The following is a 22,766-nucleotide window of genomic DNA, read 5'->3' as shown; positions in this document are numbered from 1 at the left end:
TGTTCTGCACCAGAACAGTGTGTGTGTGTGTGTGAGAGTGTGAGAGTGTGTGTGTGTGTGTGTGAGAGAGTGAGTGAGTGTGAGAGAGTGAGCGAGTGTGTGTGTGTGTGTGAGAGAGTGTGTGAGAGAGAGTGTGTGTGGAGTGTGTGTGAGAATGAGTGTGTGGAGTGTGTGTGAGAGCGAGTGTGTGTGTGTGTGTGAGAGCGAGTGTGTGTGTGTGAGAGAGCGAGTGTGTGTGTGTGTGTGTGTGTGTGTGTGTGAGAGCGAGTGTGTGTGAGAGTGAGTGTGTGTGTGAGTGTGTGTGTGTGTGAGAGAGTGAGTGTGTGTGTGAGAGAGTGAGTGTGTGTGTGAGTGTGTGTGTGAGAGAGTGAGTGTGTGTGTGTGAGAGAGTGAGTGTGTGTGTGAGAGAGTGAGTGTGTGTGTGAGAGAGTGAGTGTGTGTGTGAGAGAGTGAGTGTGTGTGTGAGAGAGTGAGTGTGTGTGTGAGAGAGTGAGTGTGTGTGAGAGAGAGTGAGTGTGTGTGAGAGTGAGTGTGTGTGAGAGTGAGTGTGTGTGAGAGTGAGTGTGTGAGAGTGAGTGTGTGAGAGTGAGTGTGTGAGAGTGAGTGTGTGAGAGTGAGTGTGTGAGAGTGAGTGTGTGAGAGTGAGTGTGTGAGAGTGAGTGTGTGAGAGTGAGTGTGTGAGAGTGAGTGTGTGAGAGTGAGTGTGTGAGAGTGAGTGTGTGAGAGTGAGTGTGTGAGAGTGAGTGTGTGAGAGTGAGTGTGTGAGAGTGAGTGTGTGAGAGTGAGTGTGTGAGAGTGAGTGTGTGAGAGTGAGTGTGTGAGAGTGAGTGTGTGGAGTGTGTGTGAGAGCGAGTGTGTGTGTGTGAGAGCGAGTGTGTGTGTGTGAGAGAGAGCGTGTGTGTGTGTGTGTGAGAGAGAGCGTGTGTGTGTGTGTGTGAGAGAGAGCGTGTGTGAGAGAGAGCGTGTGTGTGTGTGTGTGTGTGTGTGTGTGTGTGTGTGTGTGTGTGAGAGAGAGAGCGAGTGTGTGTGAGAGTGTGTGTGTGCGAGAGTGTGTGTGTGAGAGAGTGAGTGTGTGTGTGAGAGAGTGAGTGTGTGTGTGAGAGTGTGTGTGTGTGAGAGAGTGTGTGTGTGAGAGAGTGTGTGTGTGAGAGAGTGAGTGTGTGTGTGAGAGTGTGTGTGTGAGAGAGTGAGTGTGTGTGTGAGAGAGTGAGTGTGTGTGTGAGAGAGTGTGTGTGAGAGAGTGAGTGTGTGAGAGTGTGTGTGAGAGAGTGAGTGTGTGAGAGTGAGTGTGTGAGAGTGAGTGTGTGAGAGTGAGTGTGTGAGAGTGAGTGTGTGAGAGTGAGTGTGTGAGAGTGAGTGTGTGAGAGTGAGTGTGTGAGAGTGAGTGTGTGAGAGTGAGTGTGTGAGAGTGAGTGTGTGAGAGTGAGTGTGTGAGAGTGAGTGTGTGAGAGTGAGTGTGTGAGAGTGAGTGTGTGAGAGTGAGTGTGTGAGAGTGAGTGTGTGAGAGTGTGTGTGAGAGTGTGTGTGTGAGAGTGAGTGTGTGAGAGTGAGTGTGTGAGAGTGAGTGTGTGAGAGTGAGTGTGTGAGAGTGAGTGTGTGAGAGTGAGTGTGTGAGAGTGAGTGTGTGAGAGTGAGTGTGTGAGAGTGAGTGTGTGAGAGTGAGTGTGTGAGAGTGAGTGTGTGAGAGTGAGTGTGTGTGAGAGTGAGTGTGTGAGTAGTGTGAGGTGTGTGAGTGAGTGTGTGAGAGTGAGTGTGTGAGAGTGGAGTGTGTGAGAGTGGTGTGTGGGGTGTGTGTGAGTGTGTGTGTGTGTGTGAGTGTGTGTGTGTGTGTGTGTGTGTGTGTGTGAGAGAGAGGTGAGTGTGTGTGTGTGTGAGAGAGTGAGTGTGTGTGTGTGAGAGAGAGTGAGTGTGTGTGTGTGTGAGAGTGTGTGTGTGAGAGTGAGTGTGTTTGAGAGAGTGAGAGAGAGTGAGTGTATAAAGGTACAGGGCCTCTAAGGATGGCACAATACCTGCTGCAGCCCTTAGAGGCCTTCCCTGGCCACAGTGCCCCTGGTACCTGTAGTACCATTTACAACGGGCTGACCTGTGGCCAGAGTGTGCCAATTGTGTTTTCTTTACAATGCAGTTTTAGGGAAAGAACATAGGCCCTGGGTACCTGTTATGCAGGAGCCCAGGGCACACTCAGTCAAAGTACTTTAGCAAAAAGTGGGGGCAACCATGCAGAAAAGAGGGCTCTTTCTTACATGATGTCTCGACGTTGAGCATCGTGTTGACGCCAACGGAGACAGACTCTTCAACGTCTACCGTCACCGGGTTGACTTCAACGGAGGGCACTGGTCCGATATTGAAGATCGTCTTCTAGCGCCGGTGAATGCAGAGGATGGGCAGACGAACTTGCTGCAGTTTGACGACAAGTGGTGTTTCAAAACAGTCGATGGCGGTGGCAGCGTCAACAGGGAAACCCGCAATGTTGTATTCTTTTCCGCAGGAGTCATTTTAGACACTGAAGGAGGACAGATAGGGATCTTATTTCTAGAAGTCGTTCTGGTTCTCCTTTTCTTGTGCCTTGATGGTGATCTTCCTCTGGAAGTAGCAGATTCTTCGCTTCTCTGAGGCCATAAAGATGAATAACCTCTCGCTCCTTGAGAGTGCGCCTGGAAAGATTTATGCAGTGTTAGCAGGTCTCAGGAGAATGTGTCTCAGGGAGACAGAGAACGCAAACAGAGTTAGAATCTGTTTTGGCCTTTTTTGCCACAAGAGGGGCAAGGATCAAAAAGAGAAGGCCTATTTTGACAGAAAAAAATACAAAATTGTCAGAAAATGGTAGCTCCTTACTTCAACAGGTGAAAAACACAGAACGAACAGGAACTAAACCAGTTTTGAGAAAACATTTTGGCAAAAAGCCCAAATAATTCAGAGCTGAAAACTCCAGGGTCCGAAATGAAGGAGCCGGAAAGAACAACTGACCCAAATGTCACCCCTGGGGCATGATGGGACAAATATATATGTGTGTACATATAATTTGTTATTGTATTGCAATTGCATTTATAAATATATATATTTAATGTACTCCGGGGTCCCTGTGCATGGGTGGGAATATTCAGTGTTTATAACTATTGAGGATCCCCTGGAAGAGAAATATAGTGATCAGTCAGCAGGAGGAGGACATCTTTGCTGCCCATGGCTAACAAAATGGGGCAGTCATAGTTGTAAGTTATGTGATACAGTAGCTTCTCAGTAACCCTTCTGATATAAATGACAATAAAATGTCTTAAAGAAAAAAAAAAAAAAAAAGACTTGGAGCGAAATGAACAAAATTGTTTTTCAGTAAAGAAAAAAAAAAAAATCGAAATACAAGGTAAAAACCTCACCATATGATCTCAGATCCTTCACCCACAACCTGGAAAAAGAACTGGGTCAGAGAAGCAACTGCTAGAACACAGTGTTCTGAGAAGGAGTGCTATCCGTTTCTCAAACGGAAAGGCTCCTTTTTTAGGTCTCGCTGAGCGGCTTTTGAAAGTGCCACCACAGGCTTTTGGTGGGCTCATGCTTGCGTGCACGCGCACTGCCGGCATCTGTCTTTCCTCCGTCACACAACTCCCGCTTCTCCCCCCCCCCCCAACACAGATCCCTTCTCACGGACGCGCGCGCGGCCAATGCCTGCATCGCTCGCCGAGCTGGATTGAGATCACTTTCTCGGCCGCGCAGCCAATGCTTGTTTTTACAGAGTTTTATATAGTGCAAACTTGACCCGAATCAGGTATCAGAGCACTTTACATAGCACCAGTTGCGTTACATGTGGCCATGTTCGCTGTACCTCGCATGCACAATAGTAAGTTTTAATCAACACCCCTCCATTGTATCTCAAAGTATGTTCCCATATTATCTACATATAAATATCAACTCTGATATGAATTTCAGCTATTCCACATCAAAACTGAAGCCTTCCTCAGGACATATTAATTTTGGGGGTGCTAAAAATTTACAGCCTTTTTTTCAATAGGGCGCGTGCGGAGTATGTGTTTTTTATGTTCATAAATTCAAAGACTTCAATCTACGATAGTTCCGTTTTTCATTAAATAGGGTCACAATATTTTATGTCACTTGGTTACTCTCGCCTTATCCGGGACTCGCGGCTGTGAGGTTTAGGGCACTTGTCAAGGTGCCAATCACATCGGCAAAGGGGGGGCCTTTAACCCATTGTTGGAATGGGTTCAATTGTCAATAAAAAACCTTTGTGTGCATTAAGAACCCGCTCTTACACGGCTGTGGGTGAAATCAAGGAATGATGCAAATTAGTTATGGATATTGAACCCTTTTTGCCCGGACGAAGTTCACACGCGGTGAACGAGATGTTTTGGCTGTTTGCTGTAATATTTGGAGTCTCATTTTTTGCATCAACAAATAAACATAAGGAAGGTGTAGAAGACATACAATTTGGAATAGGACTTCTTTAAATGAACTTTGGTTTATCAGCGCACCACCATGTATGTATAATTTGACCAGAGGGCTGCACCTTTAGCAACAGGTGCCGAGGGGGGGTGCACGCACCAACGATCACAATTGTGGAAAGCAAATAATTGTGACAAGGAGGAGGTGCGCTATTTGTGAAGGGCTTGCTGCTCTCTTCTGTGTTTTTACAATATTTTGTCATGTCAATGATGTTTATCACTTTTATAGTGCTATCCTATTCTTTTCTCAATCAATATATTTATATCCACCCAGAGTATAGTGCTTTGCAGCCTAATTTATACCTCAGTGGTTTCTTGTCAAGAAATCTCTTCGATTCAAAGGCTCCTAGTGTTTTCCATTTTACTGCTCATCCACTTTTATATGCTCCTGTTGCCTCTGTCTGCCATAACTTGTACTCGTCTGGTGCATAGACAGGTACACCTTCCTTCCTTCCCTGCTGCCATGCAATTGCTAGCCGTATCCTCCGTAGTCTGAACTTCACCTACTGTAGCGTCAGGTTCCATGGGACACACAGATAGAACCGTGCCAACAGTTCCACTCTACCCCCCTCACCCGCCTCCCCGTCCTGGCAACCCACCCGGTGGGGCCTGGGAGTTTTTTCTTTGTCTTATTTTTTTCAAGGACCAAATCCGTTTTCTCACAATTTGATTTTCTCATATTTTGGAGTTCGAGACATTTGATGTGGAATGATTGGAATTCTAACCAAAGGATTTTTACGAGTCTGTGTACCAACTCTCACTAGGAGCAAAAGAATGACAAGCCTTCATTGGGAATAATGACACTGACGCTCTTACAAATGCAACAGAGGCCATTTTAAGATGGTGACAGTGTCTTAATGATGCTGTATTCATTCTGAAACTATGCAGTATTGCCAAAGGTATAATTAAGTCCTAACATAGCAGAAGGCCCATGACTTGTTGGTGCTGCTGCTAATAGGTAGTGAGGGAGAGGAGCTGCTGGGTAACACTTGCCACCAACTTTAGTTTCGTAGAACAGTAAATAAGGGGCGTAACACATGCCCCTGCATCCCCCGCAGTGCAGGGGGGCCCGAGCTGCAGGGGGCCCTCCTCAGCACTGTACTCATGCTGGAGAGCTCTGGATTAAATCCGGAGCGGGGGCCCCTCTGTTTACCTTGCAGGGGGGGGGGACCCTTCAACTTTCGTTACGCTACTGCTGTAAATCCAGATGTTACTGTTATCCCCTGTAATGATACTGAATTAATCAAACTTGGAAAGAGGAAGTGATAACTTGGATTCAACAAGATTCAAATTTACGGCTTATTACAAGACACAGTGTCAGCAGCAACAGTTTAATTTACTGATAAAGATGGAATTGTTCTGTTTTCTGACATAATGATTAGAACAATCTATCTTCCATTGCAATGTATTACAATAATTCAATTTCCATGTATGAAAGGATTAAAAAATACTCAATTTCATAGGTATATTGAATGATTTTCTGAACTGTGTGATCAGTGCGGAAAAAGAAAAGGTTTCTTCTGGGATTCTGTAAATTGGGTACATCAGAAATGGGACCGAGTCAGGAGGGGGTAGCTAATGAAAACCTATGGATGACTAATGCGGACTAATGTTCTGTATAGACAGTTCTATCCTCTCTGCCATCAAAATTGAACACTTACTAAAGTCCCTAAAACATTAGCAATGAGTAAAAATGTGACAGTAAAGCTGTTCTGGTTTACTTCATTGATCACAAACTGACTACATTTTAAGATAGCTGGGCAGGTTAAGCATTAATTTAAGGGCCCCAAAAAGCAAAGCGGGAGTCTCTAATTGGGCTATGGCCATAAGAAGACTAACAAGCATTGGCATAGCCAATAGGTCTCGCATTTGGGACCTTATAAGTGTTTAGTGATCCAGCACAATATCCTTGGTGCAACAACATCAAGTGTTGCAAGGCTATACACTTATAAGGTCCCAAAGGCGAGACCTATTGGCTATGCCAATGCTGGTTTCTCTGTTACATGTAAGCCTGCAGACTGCATTTTAAAATATATGTTCTCTGTTCTAAGGGTTTTATCTTTTTTCTGCACATGAAAGCTGCGATGTAGTTCTTTGAACATAATTTGAAGAGTTCTTTGACTGTTTTTTAGGCTTCCACTAAGCATATGTGTGTAAGAGTTGACGGACAAAAGGCATTCTTTGGTGCGGTTTCCAAGGAGGTGAACTAAATTAAATATAAAGGTGTTCCAGAGGCTACGCAGCACATAGAACGGCATTTATGACCCCATCAATGAAGATCCGACTGCTCGCAATAATGTTTTATTCCTACATACAGAAGCATAACCTCTAATAAAGCTGCGGCAGAGTAAATCACAATATTTGAATTCTGCAGCAGTGGTATATCTTCAACAAGAAGCCATTAGAACATTCGCACGGGGATATTCAAGGCACCTTGTAAACATTCTACATGTATTTAACACCAATACATTACACCTCTTAGCCCCATTTGCACTGAATTGACAAATTACCAATATTCTGATCATAATATAATGCTTGTAACAGGAAAAGGGTGCAGTGGATTAAAGGCCGGAAGCATTTTTTAAAACAGCTTTACAGGCTTAAGTTCTATACTGGGCAGTGTTCCATTTGTAAAGCGAATCAGATGTGCACAGAGAATCTTCGAGGAATTACAAGTTTAGACAAAAGTTATGTTTATATTATATGTTTGGAAATAGGGTTTTAGGATGGTGACAAAAAAGGTAAAAGGAGAGAGAAACATTGGGAAGGAAGAATGGATGAAAAGCAACATATGCATAGACATGTTATAGAAATAAGAACTGGTCAGAACAGAATGGTGCTGTGTAGGAGATGTGAATACAATCTAAACTGCAGAGGAGAGGAGAGAAAGAAACAACTATGTTAGCACAAGCATCGTATGAATAGCCTGGAGATTTACATCCACAGTTCATTAATTGCAAAGTCCTAAATACCACTCAATATTCTATACATTCAATTTTCCCATTTTTTTACAAAAGTTGTTCCTTTTGCATTTATCAAAATCAAAAACATTCTTACCTCAACATTGCAGACACTTCTTTGAACGAGTCAGGAAATCTATTAAAATACACAATTTAAACACACAGTTCAGGCTTTTTAAAAATAAAAACAGCATCTGCTTGCCTGTTCGAATATTGCTACAATTTAAAAACTGCAACAACATTTGTTAACGTAAATACACATATTAACCAGAACAGATTTTCATATCACAGCTCAGACATACATACAATAATGGCAAAGTAAAAAAATGCAAAACTGTCCAAGTACAAAGGGATCTGTTATAAATTAAAGTGCACCAAACAGGAAAATGGAGCAAAAAGAGCTGCCCTGTAAACAGAAGTCTGGAAAACTTGACTTGAGAACTCCGGTCTAATATAGACGTATGTATGCCAGAATCCTACAAACTAACAAACAGACCAGCAATTAAAAAATTTATTCTCTAATAATAAAAAAAAAAACACTACAGTTAGCCACTCCCAAAACAGGGTAGCCTTTGAAAATGGAGAAGCAACCGTTATCGGCTTTTTTGAGTAAGACAAAATAAGCAGACTAATACAGATAAAACGGAAAACTGTAAGGAAGACGCACAAAAGACATAAGGACACAAAGCTGCTAAAAGCGAACACGTATTTTAAAATTATTAAGATATTTCCTTACCTTTCCCGTATCACCCGACATTTGTTTAGGTGATTTTTACTGTTCTGGTGATTAACCCAATCCTAATGAGAAAGGAAAAAAGTATGGCTTTCATTTAATTTATTTTGTACTATGTACCAACATTATAATACATACATTATAATACATCTTCTCAGTGTGTAATATGCTATTCATTGTCATTAAGTGTGGGGGGGGGAGGGGCATGACCTAATAGTTTTTAGCAGCTTCCCTACCCAATCTTAGCACCCATACAAGATATTGGTTCATTTGCAGGGGTTTTAAATAGCAGAAACACACTGCGGTGGACTTGGTGCATTGATCTTTGTTTTAACATGAGTTTGTCAGTTAAGGTTACAATTCATTGTTATGCCCAACAAGAAAAAAAAAATTCTACCTCAGTCGACTGATTACTTTTAAGGTGCAAACTGTACAAAAACCAAAAACACCATTACTGATTTTTACCAATTAACGTGTAAGACATTTACATCAGTGTATTTCTTAATGTGGACAGTTACCCTTTGCCGGCCATTTGAGGGTTGCATAAGAAGGGCCATGTCATTGGCGTATTAAAAAGAACAATCTTACTCATGAACCATGGAAGATTGGTTGGATAAATATTAATAAGCATTGGGAAGGGTGCGCGGCCAAGCAAGATGGCTGACAGGACTCGCTAAGGAGCAGCTTGCCCTGCAAAATCCTGTCTAATCTTGCACCCATACTGCTACAACAGCCTGGGAACTTTAACCCCCCCTCGACCCTCCCCACCCCCAAGTGGGGGAAACATAGCTGAAATGGAGGGGCCGCTCTGCTGTCCTGGCGGGACCCCTGGAGTGAGGCGAGAGTGGACACCGCCGAGGAACGACTGCGCGGCCTACAACAAGGTCGGCTAGGATCGGTGTCGCGTCTAACGCGCAGTTGCCAGACCTCATTACTCTTGTGCCTGCTCTGCCGGAATCTGTCTGCTGGGGATTCAGCAGCAGTTTTCCAGCCTTTTGTGAAGTGCGGGCCTCCTGGAAAGCTAAGCCAGGAGAAAGGGTCGCGCTGGTCTAGTGCCGTTGGCCACGAGTGTCGAGGACGCGGTTAAGCCAGTTATTTTAGAGGTGAATCTTCTACGCGATGCCCTGCGGAAAGTGTCTGAAACGGTCCACGTGGTGGAGGGTTCCATTGTTGACCTACAGTCAGAAGTAGCCTCCCTGAAACAACAGGTGTAGGAAGCTGGCTCTATATATACTTAACAAAGTAAGGTATAGTGTGCAGAGAGTCCAGTGGATCCATAAAGGATTACAAAGGTAAAAGTAGATAATACCTTAATGTCCATTTGTGGTAGTGTAGGCGAGCAGTAAGGCTTTATCAGAGAGTAGTGTTAAGCATCTATTGTACACACTCAGGCAAGAAACAGTGTCATACACTCAAAGACTGAACTCAGACCAATTGTTTGTATACAAAAATATTTCTTTCGTTGTATTTTGTTTTTAGAACCAAGCAGCACTTGGTACAGGTAACTAAAGTTGTACTTCTCAAAACAGGTTGATAAGAATATGCAAGCTGGATGAAATTTACTTTGTTACAGTTTAGTAAATGTTTAAAGACAATATGTATTTGTGATTACTTTTCAGATTACTCGAGAGTATTTTTTCGATTACCTTTTCTACTCCGTGTGGTATGCCTAGATATCACACTGGAACGTTTCCTAGCCAAAAGTACAACACTTCTGCATTAAAACACAGTTGCTTAGGTTTCCATACAAACACAACTCAACCCTGGGAGCTTTTTCAGAGGAAAACAGTCAATGCAAACCTATAGAGAACAAGCATTTACATAGCAACCAGTCTCGCATGTGAAAGTAAGAGCTATTGGAGGTGTAAATTACAATGTTTTTTACTTTTGATTTTTGCTTGCAGTGGAGTGATTATATTTGCATACCAGAAAATGGGAAATCTGTTACGAAGGAGGGGAGGTCGAAAATAAATGACACCAATGGAAAAAGGAATTTACAAAATAGGGAAGGAGTTGCTGTAAAGGGTTGGGGTTGATGCATGACTGGAGTGTGTGTGATACCAGAGCAGGATATGTGAGTCAGACATAGCGAAAGAGGGTTTATAGAGAAGTGTACATGAGTGACAGAGAAAGGGATGGTTAGAGAAGAATGGGGTAGGGGAGAAGGAATATCAGAGGGACTGGGAAACAAAAGGCAGTTGCAAGTTTGGGGAGAGGGTGTGGCCTAACGGGCTAGGGTGGTCGATCTCCAATCTGGGGAACCAAGTTCAAGTATCGGCAATGGCGCTCAACATCATGTTATTCTGGGCAAATCACTTAATATTCCTGTGCCTAACAAAGCTGAATGTGTCCTCGTGTAGCGTAGTTGGTGCTCATGTAAAGCGCTCGGATACCTTCGGGTCAAGTCAACACTATATAAAACTCCGAGAAAAAAGAAATTTGGGCGGAGGAGACTAAAGAAGAATGGACGAAAGAGTTGGGTGATTTGACTTTGGAGCCTTATAGTCCCAACTATGGAGGGTTAATAATGGAAAATGTAGCAGGGTTTAAGCACAGAACAGTAGGGAAACCTCCAGACAGGGCAACATCTCAATATAACCCCGCTTCAAAAATAGACTCCCACAGTGATTCAGTTGAGCGTACACATAATAGGGAAATAAACAGGTCATCCATTGATATTTATTTTGCAAGCATCCAAGGATGCAGTAGAAGTGCATAAGGTAAACTGTAGGAACTGTGACGCTATGCCACATTCCCTCACTATGTTCTTGGCATGGTTTTCAAGGTCTGAGATCATTAATGCTAGCATGTTTCCTAGGAGGTTGCTTAATGCAATAAATGTATAATATACAATACTTTTATACTGGGCTGTTTCATGTTATACATAGGTGCTTCCAGACTCCCTTGGGCACATAGTGAACTCCGGTTTTGGAAACATTTTTTAGACCACAACATGGAGGGGCAGAATGGACAGGGTCCATTTACAATTGCTGTCTATTTTTGTTTTACCTAAAAAGCATGTTTACACACGGGACTGTGGTGCTGCATAAAATAACCTTTTAAAGACGAAGCCTGGCTCTATTGCAGTTGATGGCAGCACTTCAATGTGTGGCTTATGGAGTAAATACAACGGTCAAGTGCCTCTACAATATTTATTGAATTAAAAAAATTATGTAGTTTCTCCTCAAAAGCACCTATTCAAAATGTACCAAAACAACACCACAACTAACAAAAAGCGATTTGGCTCCGAAATTAGGCGAATATTCAATGATGTTCACTAGTTTATTTTTTCACAAAGACTATTCTCTACTTGTGGAGAGGTGGGGATTTTAATGGAAAAAGCACACTTCATATTCGTGTGGTTTCCCTCAAAATAATAATGTTGCATAGCGCTTCACACAACACTCCTAGTGTGGGCAAGCTGTTTCTATCTCCGGGTTTAACGACTTCAGAACTACAGAAGGCAGCTTAGACCTTACTAGGTTAATGAGCCATGACCTTTAGATCGCTGCTGATATCAGCGGCGAGCGACAACTCAGTTACTGTAACTTCACTCGTTCAGCACCGCACTGCTCCCAGTGCAATCTACAGTACAGCTGCAAAAATAAATGTAGACTGAATACCACATCTGGAAGACAGCGCATACGTGCCTAGGCGAGACCTGAGAATCATGTTTTGATGCCAGTGAGGCACTAACTACTGGAAGCCAACGTACTATATTTGGGCTACATTTAACTCCCTAATTCATAAATGAACAGCGGTAAGTACAATTATAGCTTAATTAGGGAGAGTTTTGCCGTTTCTCCTACGCAGTTTCCTTGCAGAATTTGTGCTACTTTGAGAAGCTGAAATATCTGTGGGTTGTCTTGCTGGTCTGCAGTAAGTTTGCTGAGCTGATAAATCGTAATGTGCAAGTAAGAAAATTACCAACCCCATAGGGCCTCACACACCACTGTCTTGGTTAGATGTTAACCCACCTTGGAATCGCTGATCTCAGTCAAGGAAAGACAGGCTGTGTGCGCAGTGAATGAAGTGATCAGGGAAGACATTGCCTTTAATTACAGAGGTATTAGGCACAGCGATGTGAAGTGGACACAAACAGGCATAGCCTCTAATAGTACAGGTATGCTCGGAGAGATGTGAAGAGAAGGCAGGGTGAGATAGACTTTGAGAGGTGAATGCGGAAAGAGGTTAAATGAAGACAGCGACCAAGACTTTGATGCGTGATGAATGTGCAGAGAAATGAGAAGTGAAAGCAAAGAGACTAAATCTCTGAGGAGAAATGTATATGCAGAGAAATGTGAAGTGAAGACGGAGCTATAATCTATTAGGATGAGAGATGAATGAGCAGCGAGATGTGACATGAACACAGGAGCATGACATCTGATGAGAGGTGTGTGCACAGTGGAAAGGTCTCTGTTCTCGAGAGACTTGAGTACGCTTTATGGTGGTCTTCCCTCATAGAAGGGTGTATACAGCGGGCTGGTGTCGTCTTATGCCATATGAAAAGTGTACGCAGAGCAGGGAGGCTTCGTATCTGGGAAGAACATTATGCTCCTGGTTTTAGGAAAAAAATGCACTAGACAGAGAGCGAGGGTCAGATGTAACTGCGGACTCCACAGCCAATGAGCACTTTTAAATTTTGTACTGTGCATTGGGATTGGATAAAGTGCCGCCAATGGTCCAATTCCATGCCATTTTTACACATTTGGACTCCTCCATTTGCCGGTCACTTCATAGATATGTGTAGACATAGGATTGGCGTTCACATAACTAGAATTACTGCAATTACTGACAAATGTCATCCCTTAAAAGATAAATAACGGAGAACCCAGACATTGGTCCAATTTCACGGACGTTTGGTGTAGCTAGGTAGACTTTAACGAGTCGGCAGAGCTGGAGAGGAGGCAGCTGTCCAGTACAAAAGAAAGGCGCGGCCCATGGCCGCCATATGCGAAGCTATAGCTCGGCATTTGGAATTGCTACAAGTATATATCAGAACATATACGGGGCAGCAGTGAGGCTGGAGGAGGCAGCCATGCAGAACATAAGAAAGGCGGGGACCCTACCCGCCAGATGCGATGCTACAGCTCTGCATGCTGAGGCCCAATGTTATAATAATATAATAACCACAAAACAACCTGGGTCTGTGCAGAATCAAAAAGATAAACCAGGAGACAATACTCACAGCTGTTCTGACATCTCTTTAGGAGAGAAACCCTTCTAGAACAGGACCCATCATTCACAGAAGGTGGTTATTTGTCATCATTTGGGTCTGTGATTCTCAGAGTGACGAACCTAGTCTAGACATATTGACCAGGGAGCGCACAGAGAGAACGCAAAAAAGGGGGTTGCTGTCAGATCTCAATATGTGTCAAAACGACAGTGTACCCAAAGGTTGTGAAGGGGATCCTAGAAAAAGCAGCACTAAATAATAATTGGTGAAGATAAAAATGACTAGAGGAAATCAAATGTTCTTTATTAGCAGAATGCCCCTGTCATAATTAAAAAGCAGTATGGCAACTTAGCAAAAATTCTTTATCATTATGCTATTGTCCATATTAGTAGGGTCGACATGTTTCTGCCCAATTTGATCTATAAGTATCTGGGCTTTCCTCAGGACCTTAGATGCTGCTGCTATAGTGAAAAAATGTGACAAAGAATATGTCAAAAATTATTTTAAATGAAATTGTTTTTAAATGAAAATCCTACCGCACCGGTCAATTCTTGAATTTCAAGATATCGTGAACCGGATACCCATAATCATTGGGTTGCGCCCTCACCTCAACCTGGTCCTTACTCAGGGAAGGGGGCCCCGCTCTCTCCGTCGGTACCCCAGGGCGGTCTTTGAGGCCCAATGTTAGCCTATGGGGGCAGTCGGTTGGTGGCTGCTCTCGAGCACGCTACAGGGTTGGGGGAAAAAAACTACTACGGTTAATCTCAGGGCAAAGGGGGATCAGAGTTAGAACACAAGGTGCACCCAGAGCAGCACTCGGGCAGCTGGGTGCAGGGTGGGAATTTGGCATTGGGTGCCATGTTTTTAATGGGAGATCTCTGGTCGGAAAAAAGACTGCAACGTCGCGCAGAGTGGCTTCCTGGGAGCGAACACCGGTTGGAGAGGTAAGTTGGGATGCATGGGGTTGCCTGGACACCGTCGGTTGGGCCACCCAAGGCTGTGGGGCATCAGGTGCAGGGGCATCTTTAGGCATCTAATTTCCTTACCAGCATCGGTCGGGTGTCGGGGGATACTCTAGAGAAGAGGCTGCGGGCATCATTGGGAGGCTTGACATAGATCAGAGATCACCAGATCCCAGGTCAGGTTCGCTGGGTGGCCCTCCTCAGTGTGTTGGGCTACTCGAACTCGGACCGTTGGTGCTGGGTGCAAAGTGGTGCAGACTCTCAGATTCGGCTGGAGCCAGAGTCTGGTTCTTGAGCAAGTCCGGTGCTAGGGGGGAGACAGTCTTTGTAGAGAAGGCCGGGCAGGTCCTCAAGATTCTGGGGGGATGGTGGACATGCAAGGATTACGTTGGAGCAGGTCGAGACAGGCCGGCAGGGCTGGGGCCAAAGCAGTTGGTGTCCTCTTCTTCCGTCAGCACGGCTCTTCGGTCCTCTCATCTTCTTGCTTGTCTGAGGAGGCAAGGTTCGGGGTTCACCCCTAAATGTTAAATTTAGGGGAGTTTCAAGTAGGTACAGGTCGGGCCCAATGGATCCTTTCCTTGGGGTAGGTACATCCCCTATTATGCCACCCTCCAGTGGGAGGGGGACATAAGCCACTCTGGTTGGCTGGGTCCCTCCATCTTCAAGATGGCGGGGACTGAGAGTTGTGCTTTGCCTCCTTCACCTGAGGGGTGGACTTGGCAAAGATGGCCACTCTTCTCCTCCTATCTTGGTTTTCCTGCCAATTCTCCCTTCCAAAGTGGGGGTTAGAGTTGGTAGGGGGCAGTTGCTGGGAGCAGCAAAAGGCAGGGTCAGCTAACAAAGGTGGCAAGCCTTTGAAGCTTCCCCTTCGTGGACCCCGCCCATCCTGGGTGAGGAGGAGGAGCAGCCACTTAGCCAGGATGCTAGAGTTAGGTCGTTTTTCAGGGGGCATCTCCAAGATGCCCTCTGAGTGCATTTTATATTAAATCCAACACTGGCATCAGTGTGGGTTTAATGGGCTGAGAAGTTAGATACCAAACTTCTCAGTCTTGAGTAAAGCCATCATGGAGCTGTTGAGATGGGGTTGCCGAACTCCCAGCCCATCGTCTAAAACGGCTTCACTGCACTTAAAATACCTGTGAATGGCACAGGTACTGTAGGGGCCCAGGGTTCATGCTACTGTGCCCATACCTGTGGTATAGTGCACCCTGCCTTAGGGGTGTAGAGGGATGACTGACCTATGCCACAGGCAGTGTTTTGGTGGGCATGGTACACAGGGATGTGGGCCATGTTGAAGTGTAGTTTTAGGGTCTCCCCCCTGGCACAGACTGCACTGGCAGTGTGTATGGGTCAGGAGAGGAGTCTCTGAAGTTGGCAAAATATATGATTCAGCCCTCAGACCTTGTCTGGCTACAAGGCCCTTGGTGCCCCTGGCACTTTTACAAGGGACTTGTATGTAGGCCAGAGGAGTGCCAATGTGGGAGCAAAGGTACAGTTTTGGGTAAAGAACACAGGTCCTAGGTACCTGATTAGCAGGAACCCAGGGCACACTTAGTCAAGTATCAAACATCAGGCAAAAAGTGTGGGGGGGGCAACTAGGCACAAAAGGGGCGCTTTCCTACAACTGGCGGCTGCACGAACATAAAAAACGAGGATCTTGGAGGCTATGATGGAGGGGAGAAACAACGTCCGCCTCCTGGGATTCCCTGGGCATGCCAAGGGGAGGTGAGGCAGAGAGGTTTGTGGAGACATGGATCAGAGGATATACTGAAACCCACAGGTCGGCCCCTGTATTTTGCTAATGAACTGACTCATGACCTGGTGACACCCCGACCCCACAGACGGGGGAACCGCCACACGCTATTATAGCGTGAGCTACAGGGACTGGCTCTTCCAGTGAGGCCCGAGAGATTGACAATGTCCGATTAGGGAACCACAAGATGTCTTTTACCGGACTATACACAAAGTTTTGCCCAGTGTTTCGGGGTTGGGTACAAGTGATTCCAACAGCTTGGATCCAGGTGAGGGGGGGGCTCGGAGGCCTGGGCTGTCGAGGGGGGCACTCAACATGGCTGTCCCCTCCCGCCACTTCTTTTTGATTTGGCTGTGGAGTCGATGATGATCCTGCTGCGCAATGAGTTGGAGTCATGGAGTATACAAGTGGGCAAGCAGAACCACGTCATCTCCATAAATGCACGATGCCCCGATTTACCGCCAGATTTGGTGTCATCCCTGCTGAGGCTCATGGCGGCTTTCGGTCGAGTCTCAGGCCTACAGGTCATCATTCATAAGACCTTACTGTTCCTGTTGGGGAGGTTTTCCGTGGCGCCACCCGAGCAACTGGCTGAGTTTGAGATCTGCTGGAAGAGTTTCTGTTACCTAGGACTCGTGGTCACTCATACGGGAACCCATTCAGGCGTGTGAACGTGAACAGGGTGTTGAAGGGCTTGACACTGCCCCTGTCGGTGATTGGACATGCGGCCATTGCGAAGATGGCCTTCCTCCCTTATTGTCTATATCTTTTCTAGAATTTCCGGTTCCCTCTGGGAGTGCCTTTTTTCCGTAGCCTCGAAAGTCTGTTGATTTCCCGGTCTGTTCTCAAGAGGGACATGAAGTTAGGGGGTGTTGGGGGGGGGGTGTTTTGGGGAGAAAACCCTAGCGCACCTACTGATGAGGGGTCACCGCTCTGACGGGCCAACCCCCTACCTGGTATGTCTCATAGCCCATGAGTGGGAAACAGAAGTAAAGAAGGTACCACGTCGCACCACTTTGATAGGGAACTGCAGATCTGGGACATAGGCCTTTCGGTCCATGGCGCAGGATAGGTCCATGGACCGATGGAGGGAGGGGGGCGGGGGGAATGCCTGCTACATGATCCCCCTCCCAGCTCCATAGAACAAACCCCACCAGGGTAGTGAAATGTACACGATGCGGGGTGGAGAATGCCACCTTTCTGCATCTAGCATGGCAGTGTGTTGCGGTACAAAGATTTTGGAAAGAGGTGGTCCCAAGAGTGGTGGGCGCTGCGGGCGTGGCTGTCCCTTGCACACCAGTAGGCACGTCTACTGGGCATGGTGAAGAGGCCCAGGAGAAACAAGACATCCTACAAATTTCTGCAGTGGACTTGTTGGTCTGTCATGTGTTGGAATAGGGGCTGCAGGAGCACCAAATACGTCTCCCCTGTAATAATGAGAGGGCAGATGAGGCAGTGGCAGCCTGGAGGCAGCTGTTACATGAGTTCAATATGGGACTCCGGACTCTGACCAGAGTGAACAGTGGAGATTCCAGGGATTCATAGATAGGGTCGGCTTGTAGCCTTGGTGTATTTACTATTGCCAGAATTATTAAAAAAAGAATGAGTAGATGCAAATGGGTTTGATCCTTCCCTTTCATACATCAATACAAAACAAGAACGAGCTACCTACCATTAGGCCCTACTGTCACTAATGTCATTCACTCATGTCCCAGGGGAACAATTTGGTAGCTTAAAAGAACCCTCACCCACCAACCCAGTTGGTGGCATTCTCCATCATTGGATTTCAAGCAACATGGATAGGTTGTAGTCGCACATTCGTAAAGGTGAGCTGCCTGCAAATTGGCATACTCCTGACCTCACAGGATTGCCCACCCCGGCAGATCCATGTGGCTTGAAATCCATGGGAAAAATACTATTAAAGAGGATGTTGTACATCCCATCTTTTGCTGCATGCCATCGTGTCCATGCCCACACTACACTAGGTTAGTTCCTAGTACACCTGGTCCTGAAGAAAGCCACGGACTTAAAAGCACCCATAAATGGCTGAAACTTGTTGACCGAACACCAGGATGTGCAAGACCATTATTTTCTCACCCTACATCCACTACTTTTAATTTATCTACCCAAGGTATCCATAAATAAAATTCTTGACTGGCACAGACAACCTTGAGGTAGTTTTCACATTCACTCACAAATTCACAATCGTATAATAAAAATCCAGCTCTGCCATTTGCAGAACACCAGGGAAGTGCTAGGCATCTTGGGTGGTAATCCAATGATGAAGCATGCCTCCAACTAGATTGGTGGGTGAGGGTTCTGGTAAACAATCAAATAGTTCCCCAGGGCCATAATTCAATCACATTCGTGACAACAGGGTCTAATGGTATATACTATTACTTCATCTGTACAGCTTTCTGGTTTCAGGGAGGCTAGACACAAGACAAGCTGACAACTGATGATATGCACTGACTGTTCTGTTCACGGTTTTCTGGAAAAATAATAATAAAGGGTTTAAAAAAAAGCATTGGTAAAGCCAATAGGTGTCTCTTATGGTGAGAGCACTAGATGAGCGTGTGTAGGGTCATAATCCGAGCCATTGATTCTTCTCTATGCCCATTACCATGCTGAGTTGTTACACCCATGAGGGGCAGGAACCCTCCTTAGTGAAGGGGCTGTCAGTGCAGCTCTCTGCCCAGTGCTGGCGGGGGGAGGTGCTTCCCCCTACCTAAAGTCCAACACCAGGCATTTAAGGATTTTCCTTTTTTTTAAATGCTCTTTGAGGGTGGAGTAATATATACATAATAATATATATATATATACACACGTAAATATGAATTAAATTACTGTGGTATCCCAAATATACATCAAAAACGAGTGGCCAGAGGAGGAGCCTAGCGCGCAACCAAGATGGCCGCGTAGGTGCGAGGCTCCCGAGGACCTCCGCGACCTCCTACATTTATCCTGTCTTCATCCTGATTCGGTTGAGGGGACTGTGTTGGTGAACCTGAGCCGAGGTGGTACCCGTTTTCCGTATTTCAATCGGACCCCGTGTGCCGTGCTGGGCATCGATTGAAGTTTGCGGCCTGCTCCTCTCCTGACCCCGGACTAGAGTTGGGGGGTGATCCAGTGGAGAAGTGAACAACAACGGCGGGACGAGCCTGGCGAGTCGCGTACCCCACACTTTCACTTTCGCGCCCTCTTGCCATTGTCGCGAGTGGGATCACGGCCCTTCTGTGTGTGGTGGTTGCCTCTCTGGGGGACCCTGCCTGCCCTGCGGGGACCAGCTCCGCCTTTCTGAGGCGACCTCTGGGGTCCTTGGCCTCGACTGTTCGCTCTCCGCGGTAGGACTCGTGGGTGTACGGGATACAGGACGATGGCGACGAAGCAGGATGGCGAGGCCAAAGGCCAAATCGAACCGGCGTGGCGCTGCATCTCAAGCCAACATTATGGATCGCTATACCCTGCCGAAGGGTTCTCCCGGCGGGTCGCATAAGTCCCCTGACTGCCCCGCAGATGCCCCGGATTTGCCGACGGATCTGACTTTGCAGGACATCATGGGCGCCATCACGGAGATGAAGACCTCGGTGGGTCAACAATTTGATACCCTGGCGCACAAACTCGACGCGGTTCTCATCGATGTTAACCTTGTCAGGGCAGATCTTTCCAAGACAAATGACAGGGTGGATTCTTTGGCTCACACCGCGTCGGGCCTCACGACTGAGGTGGCGGCCCTCCAGACGGAGGTACGTCGGCTCCGGCAGGCCAGTGCGCTCACGGATCGCGACTGGAGGACTCCGAGAGTCGGGCCCGGAGGAACAACGTTCGCATTATCGGGGTGCCAGAGGGACTGGGGGATTCGGCGGCGGATCTCTTTGTGGAGGATCTGATTTCTAATCGTCTGCAGCCTCGAGGTTTGAGTAAATTCTTTGCGGTGGAGATGGCCCATAGAGTTCCTGGTGGCAAGCCGAAGGTCGGAGCTCCCCCGCGGCCTCTTATTCGCCGTATCTTCAACTTTCGGGACAGGGATGCGATCTTACAAGCTTCTAGAGTGCAGGGGCCGCTTAAGCTGGAGAACGTGGAGGTGAACTTCAATCCTGACTTTACTCAAGCGGTCCAGAAGCAGAGGCTGGGTTTCATGGGCGTTAAGCGGCGGCTCCGAGATATGAACTTGAAATACGCCATGCTTTTCCCGGCCAGACTGCGTGTGGAGTCCGAGGGTCGCTCTCATTTCTTTGACCGTCCGGAGACGGCCGGGGACTGGTTGGACACTTTGCCTAGGGGACATGATCGAGAGGGTGTGGGGGCCGCGGGAGGAGAGTGCCCACTGGACCAGGCCAGCGGTATTGATACTGGGGTTAATTCCTGATGATGCCACCTTTCGGTTGTGCTCAGGGTTTCTTGACTGTCGTGCTTTGCTCCCCCTCCCGTGGAGGTTGTGGTGTGTCTCGAGGGGGTTCTCTTTCCTCCTCTAGGGGGTCTTTGTAGTTTAGTTCATGCAGGGGCGACAGGCACACAGCAAGTTGGGGGGGCTGTTTGGGCTCATGCAGGGGTGCAGGGAGGGGGGAGTTTTGTTTGGAATGTTGGGTTGGGGTTGGGTATTGTTTGTTTGTACCACAAGGCAGACATATTGTTGGGTTCTATTCAAGGTGCTCTCTGGGAGGGTACAGATTGGTTTTGGCTGTGATGGGGGGTAGGGGACTGAGACTTCTTTCCTGGAATGTTAACGGACTGGGGGACAGGATAAAACAGGGGGTGGTCCTGCAGTTCTTAAAACGAATTTCACCTGATATTGTGTTCTTGCAAGAAACACACCTTATTGGTAACTCCTTCTGTGCTATGAATAGGCGGGGCTATCGCCTTGTGGCCCATTCGGGCTTCACCTCTGGTTCGAGGGGTGTGGGCATTATGGGTAAAACCTCGCTCCCGTTGGAGGTTGACGAGGTGCTCCATGATGACAGGGGGCGATATACGGCTCTGGTGGGTAGATGGGAGGGTAAAGTAGTTGTTTTGGTTTCTGTTTATGTCCCGCCGGGGTTGCAGACGACTACTTTTGCTGATTTGGGGCGCCTTCTTCTTGGGCTGCCGGAGGGTATCTTAGTGGTTGGTGGGGATTTTAATGCTGTGGTCTCCGGATCTGAGGATCGTCACCCACCCAGGGATCTCCCCCGGGCCCAAACTTGGTTGTCTGGCCTCTTAGATACCCTGGGTCTGGTGGATTGTTGGCGGCTAAAACATCCTGCGCAGGTACAATACACCTTTCATTCCGGGGCTCATGGTAGTCTTTCGAGACTTGATTATGTTCTGATGCCAGCGGCACAGGCGGGGAGGGTCGGGGAGGTGCGGCATCTTGCTCGGGGTATTTCAGACCACTCCCCTCTCTTGTTGCAGTTTGATATTGTCCCGGGGGATGGAGGGGAGGGTGGTCCCGATCAACCCCTGGTACCTGCGTAATCCCGCGATTCGCGCAGATTTGATTAAATCCCTTGAGCAATATTTTGGAGATAATGTGGGATCAGTGTCGTCTGCTGTTTCTCTGTGGGAGGCGTTCAAAACGGTACTCCGGGGGGAGGCCCTGTCCCTCATTTCCCACTCCAAGAGGTGTGAGCGGGAGGAGGTGACCCGTATCGAGTCTGAGATGGAGGGTGACCTGGATTGTGGTGTCACGGACGACAAACTGCATGCTCTCAGGATCAAACAAGCGGACTACAAGGCCCTAGTCACCGAGGCGGCCAGGGGCCTGAGTAGGGAGCAGCAGGGGCGACTGTATGATATGGGTGATAAAGCTGGAACACTGATCGCGTAGCTGGATAAAAAGGAGAGAGCGAGTAGAGTTGTTCCGCTGGTTGAGAGAGTGGAGGGTGTGTATGTTACTGATCCGGGTGAAATTGTTGATTGCTTCGCAGAGTATTTTCACGGGGTGTATTCCCCGGTATCTTCTCGCTCGGAAGAGGATTCCCGCGACCTGCTTAAAGATATTGCGTTGCCTTCCCTTTCGGAGGAGGATAAATCGTTGATGGACGCGACTCCGACGTCTGAAGAGATCGCTCTGGCCATACGTTCAGTCGCCTCTGGCAAGGCCATGGGTCCTAATGGCCTTCCCATTGAATTGTACAAATTGCGGCCGGATACATTGGCGCCGCATCTTCGCGATATGTTCCTTGCGGCCCGGGCGGCGGGTTCCCTCCCGCTGGACCAGCGTCTAGCCACTATTGTGGTTATTCACAAGGAGGGGAGGCCGCGTGATCGGGTCACTTCTTACAGGCCCATTTCGCTTTTGAATGCGGAACCAAAAATTCTGGCCAAGGTGCTGGCTAATCGGCTGGTCAGCGTGGTGTGCGACCTGATCCATCAGGACCAGTCCGGTTTTATCCCTCATCGCAACACCGCGCTTAACCTGCGGCGTCTGCATGGGGTGCTCTCGAGGGTTCCGTTCATACGTGAGCCAGCCATTTTGGCGTCACTGGACGCCACTATGGCATTCGACACGCTTGAGTGGCCATATATCTGGGGGACGCTGGAGAAGTTTGGGTTTGGCCCGGGATTCATTGGCTGGGTGAAATTGTTGTATTCCGGACCGCTAGCCCAGGTGGTGGTGAATGGTAGAGTGTCGGCTCCTTTTGAATTGGGTAGGGGCACGCGACAGGGTTGCCCGCTGTCGCCTCTCCTCTTTGCGCTCGCCTTGGAGCCCCTGGCGGAGTGGCTGCGGTGGCACCCTTCGATTCGTGGTC

The 22,766-nt window shown here is 47.2% G+C and overlaps 1 protein-coding gene across 2 annotated transcripts in view; it reads right to left on the bottom strand.

The window, feature by feature from the left end:
* The window catches only part of LOC146863304 (uncharacterized), a 306,982-nt gene that overhangs the window by 203,503 nt on the left and 80,713 nt on the right, over window positions 1–22,766 (bottom strand). For both annotated transcript variants that reach the window (XM_085642718.1, XM_085642719.1), the window contains exons 3-4: window positions 8,148–8,209; window positions 7,509–7,547 (exon numbers count right to left, since the gene is read on the bottom strand). In XM_085642718.1, coding sequence (XP_085498844.1) covers window positions 7,509–7,547; window positions 8,148–8,209 — 101 coding nt within the window. The remainder of the gene's footprint in view (window positions 1–7,508; window positions 7,548–8,147; window positions 8,210–22,766) is intronic.

The sequence above is a fragment of the Triturus cristatus genome, chromosome 2_2 (assembly GCF_964204655.1).
Source record: "Triturus cristatus chromosome 2_2, aTriCri1.1, whole genome shotgun sequence".
Taxonomy (NCBI): domain Eukaryota; kingdom Metazoa; phylum Chordata; class Amphibia; order Caudata; family Salamandridae; genus Triturus; species Triturus cristatus.
The sequence above is the reverse complement of the archived record's forward strand: the minus strand, read 5'-3'. Positions and strand labels throughout refer to the sequence as shown.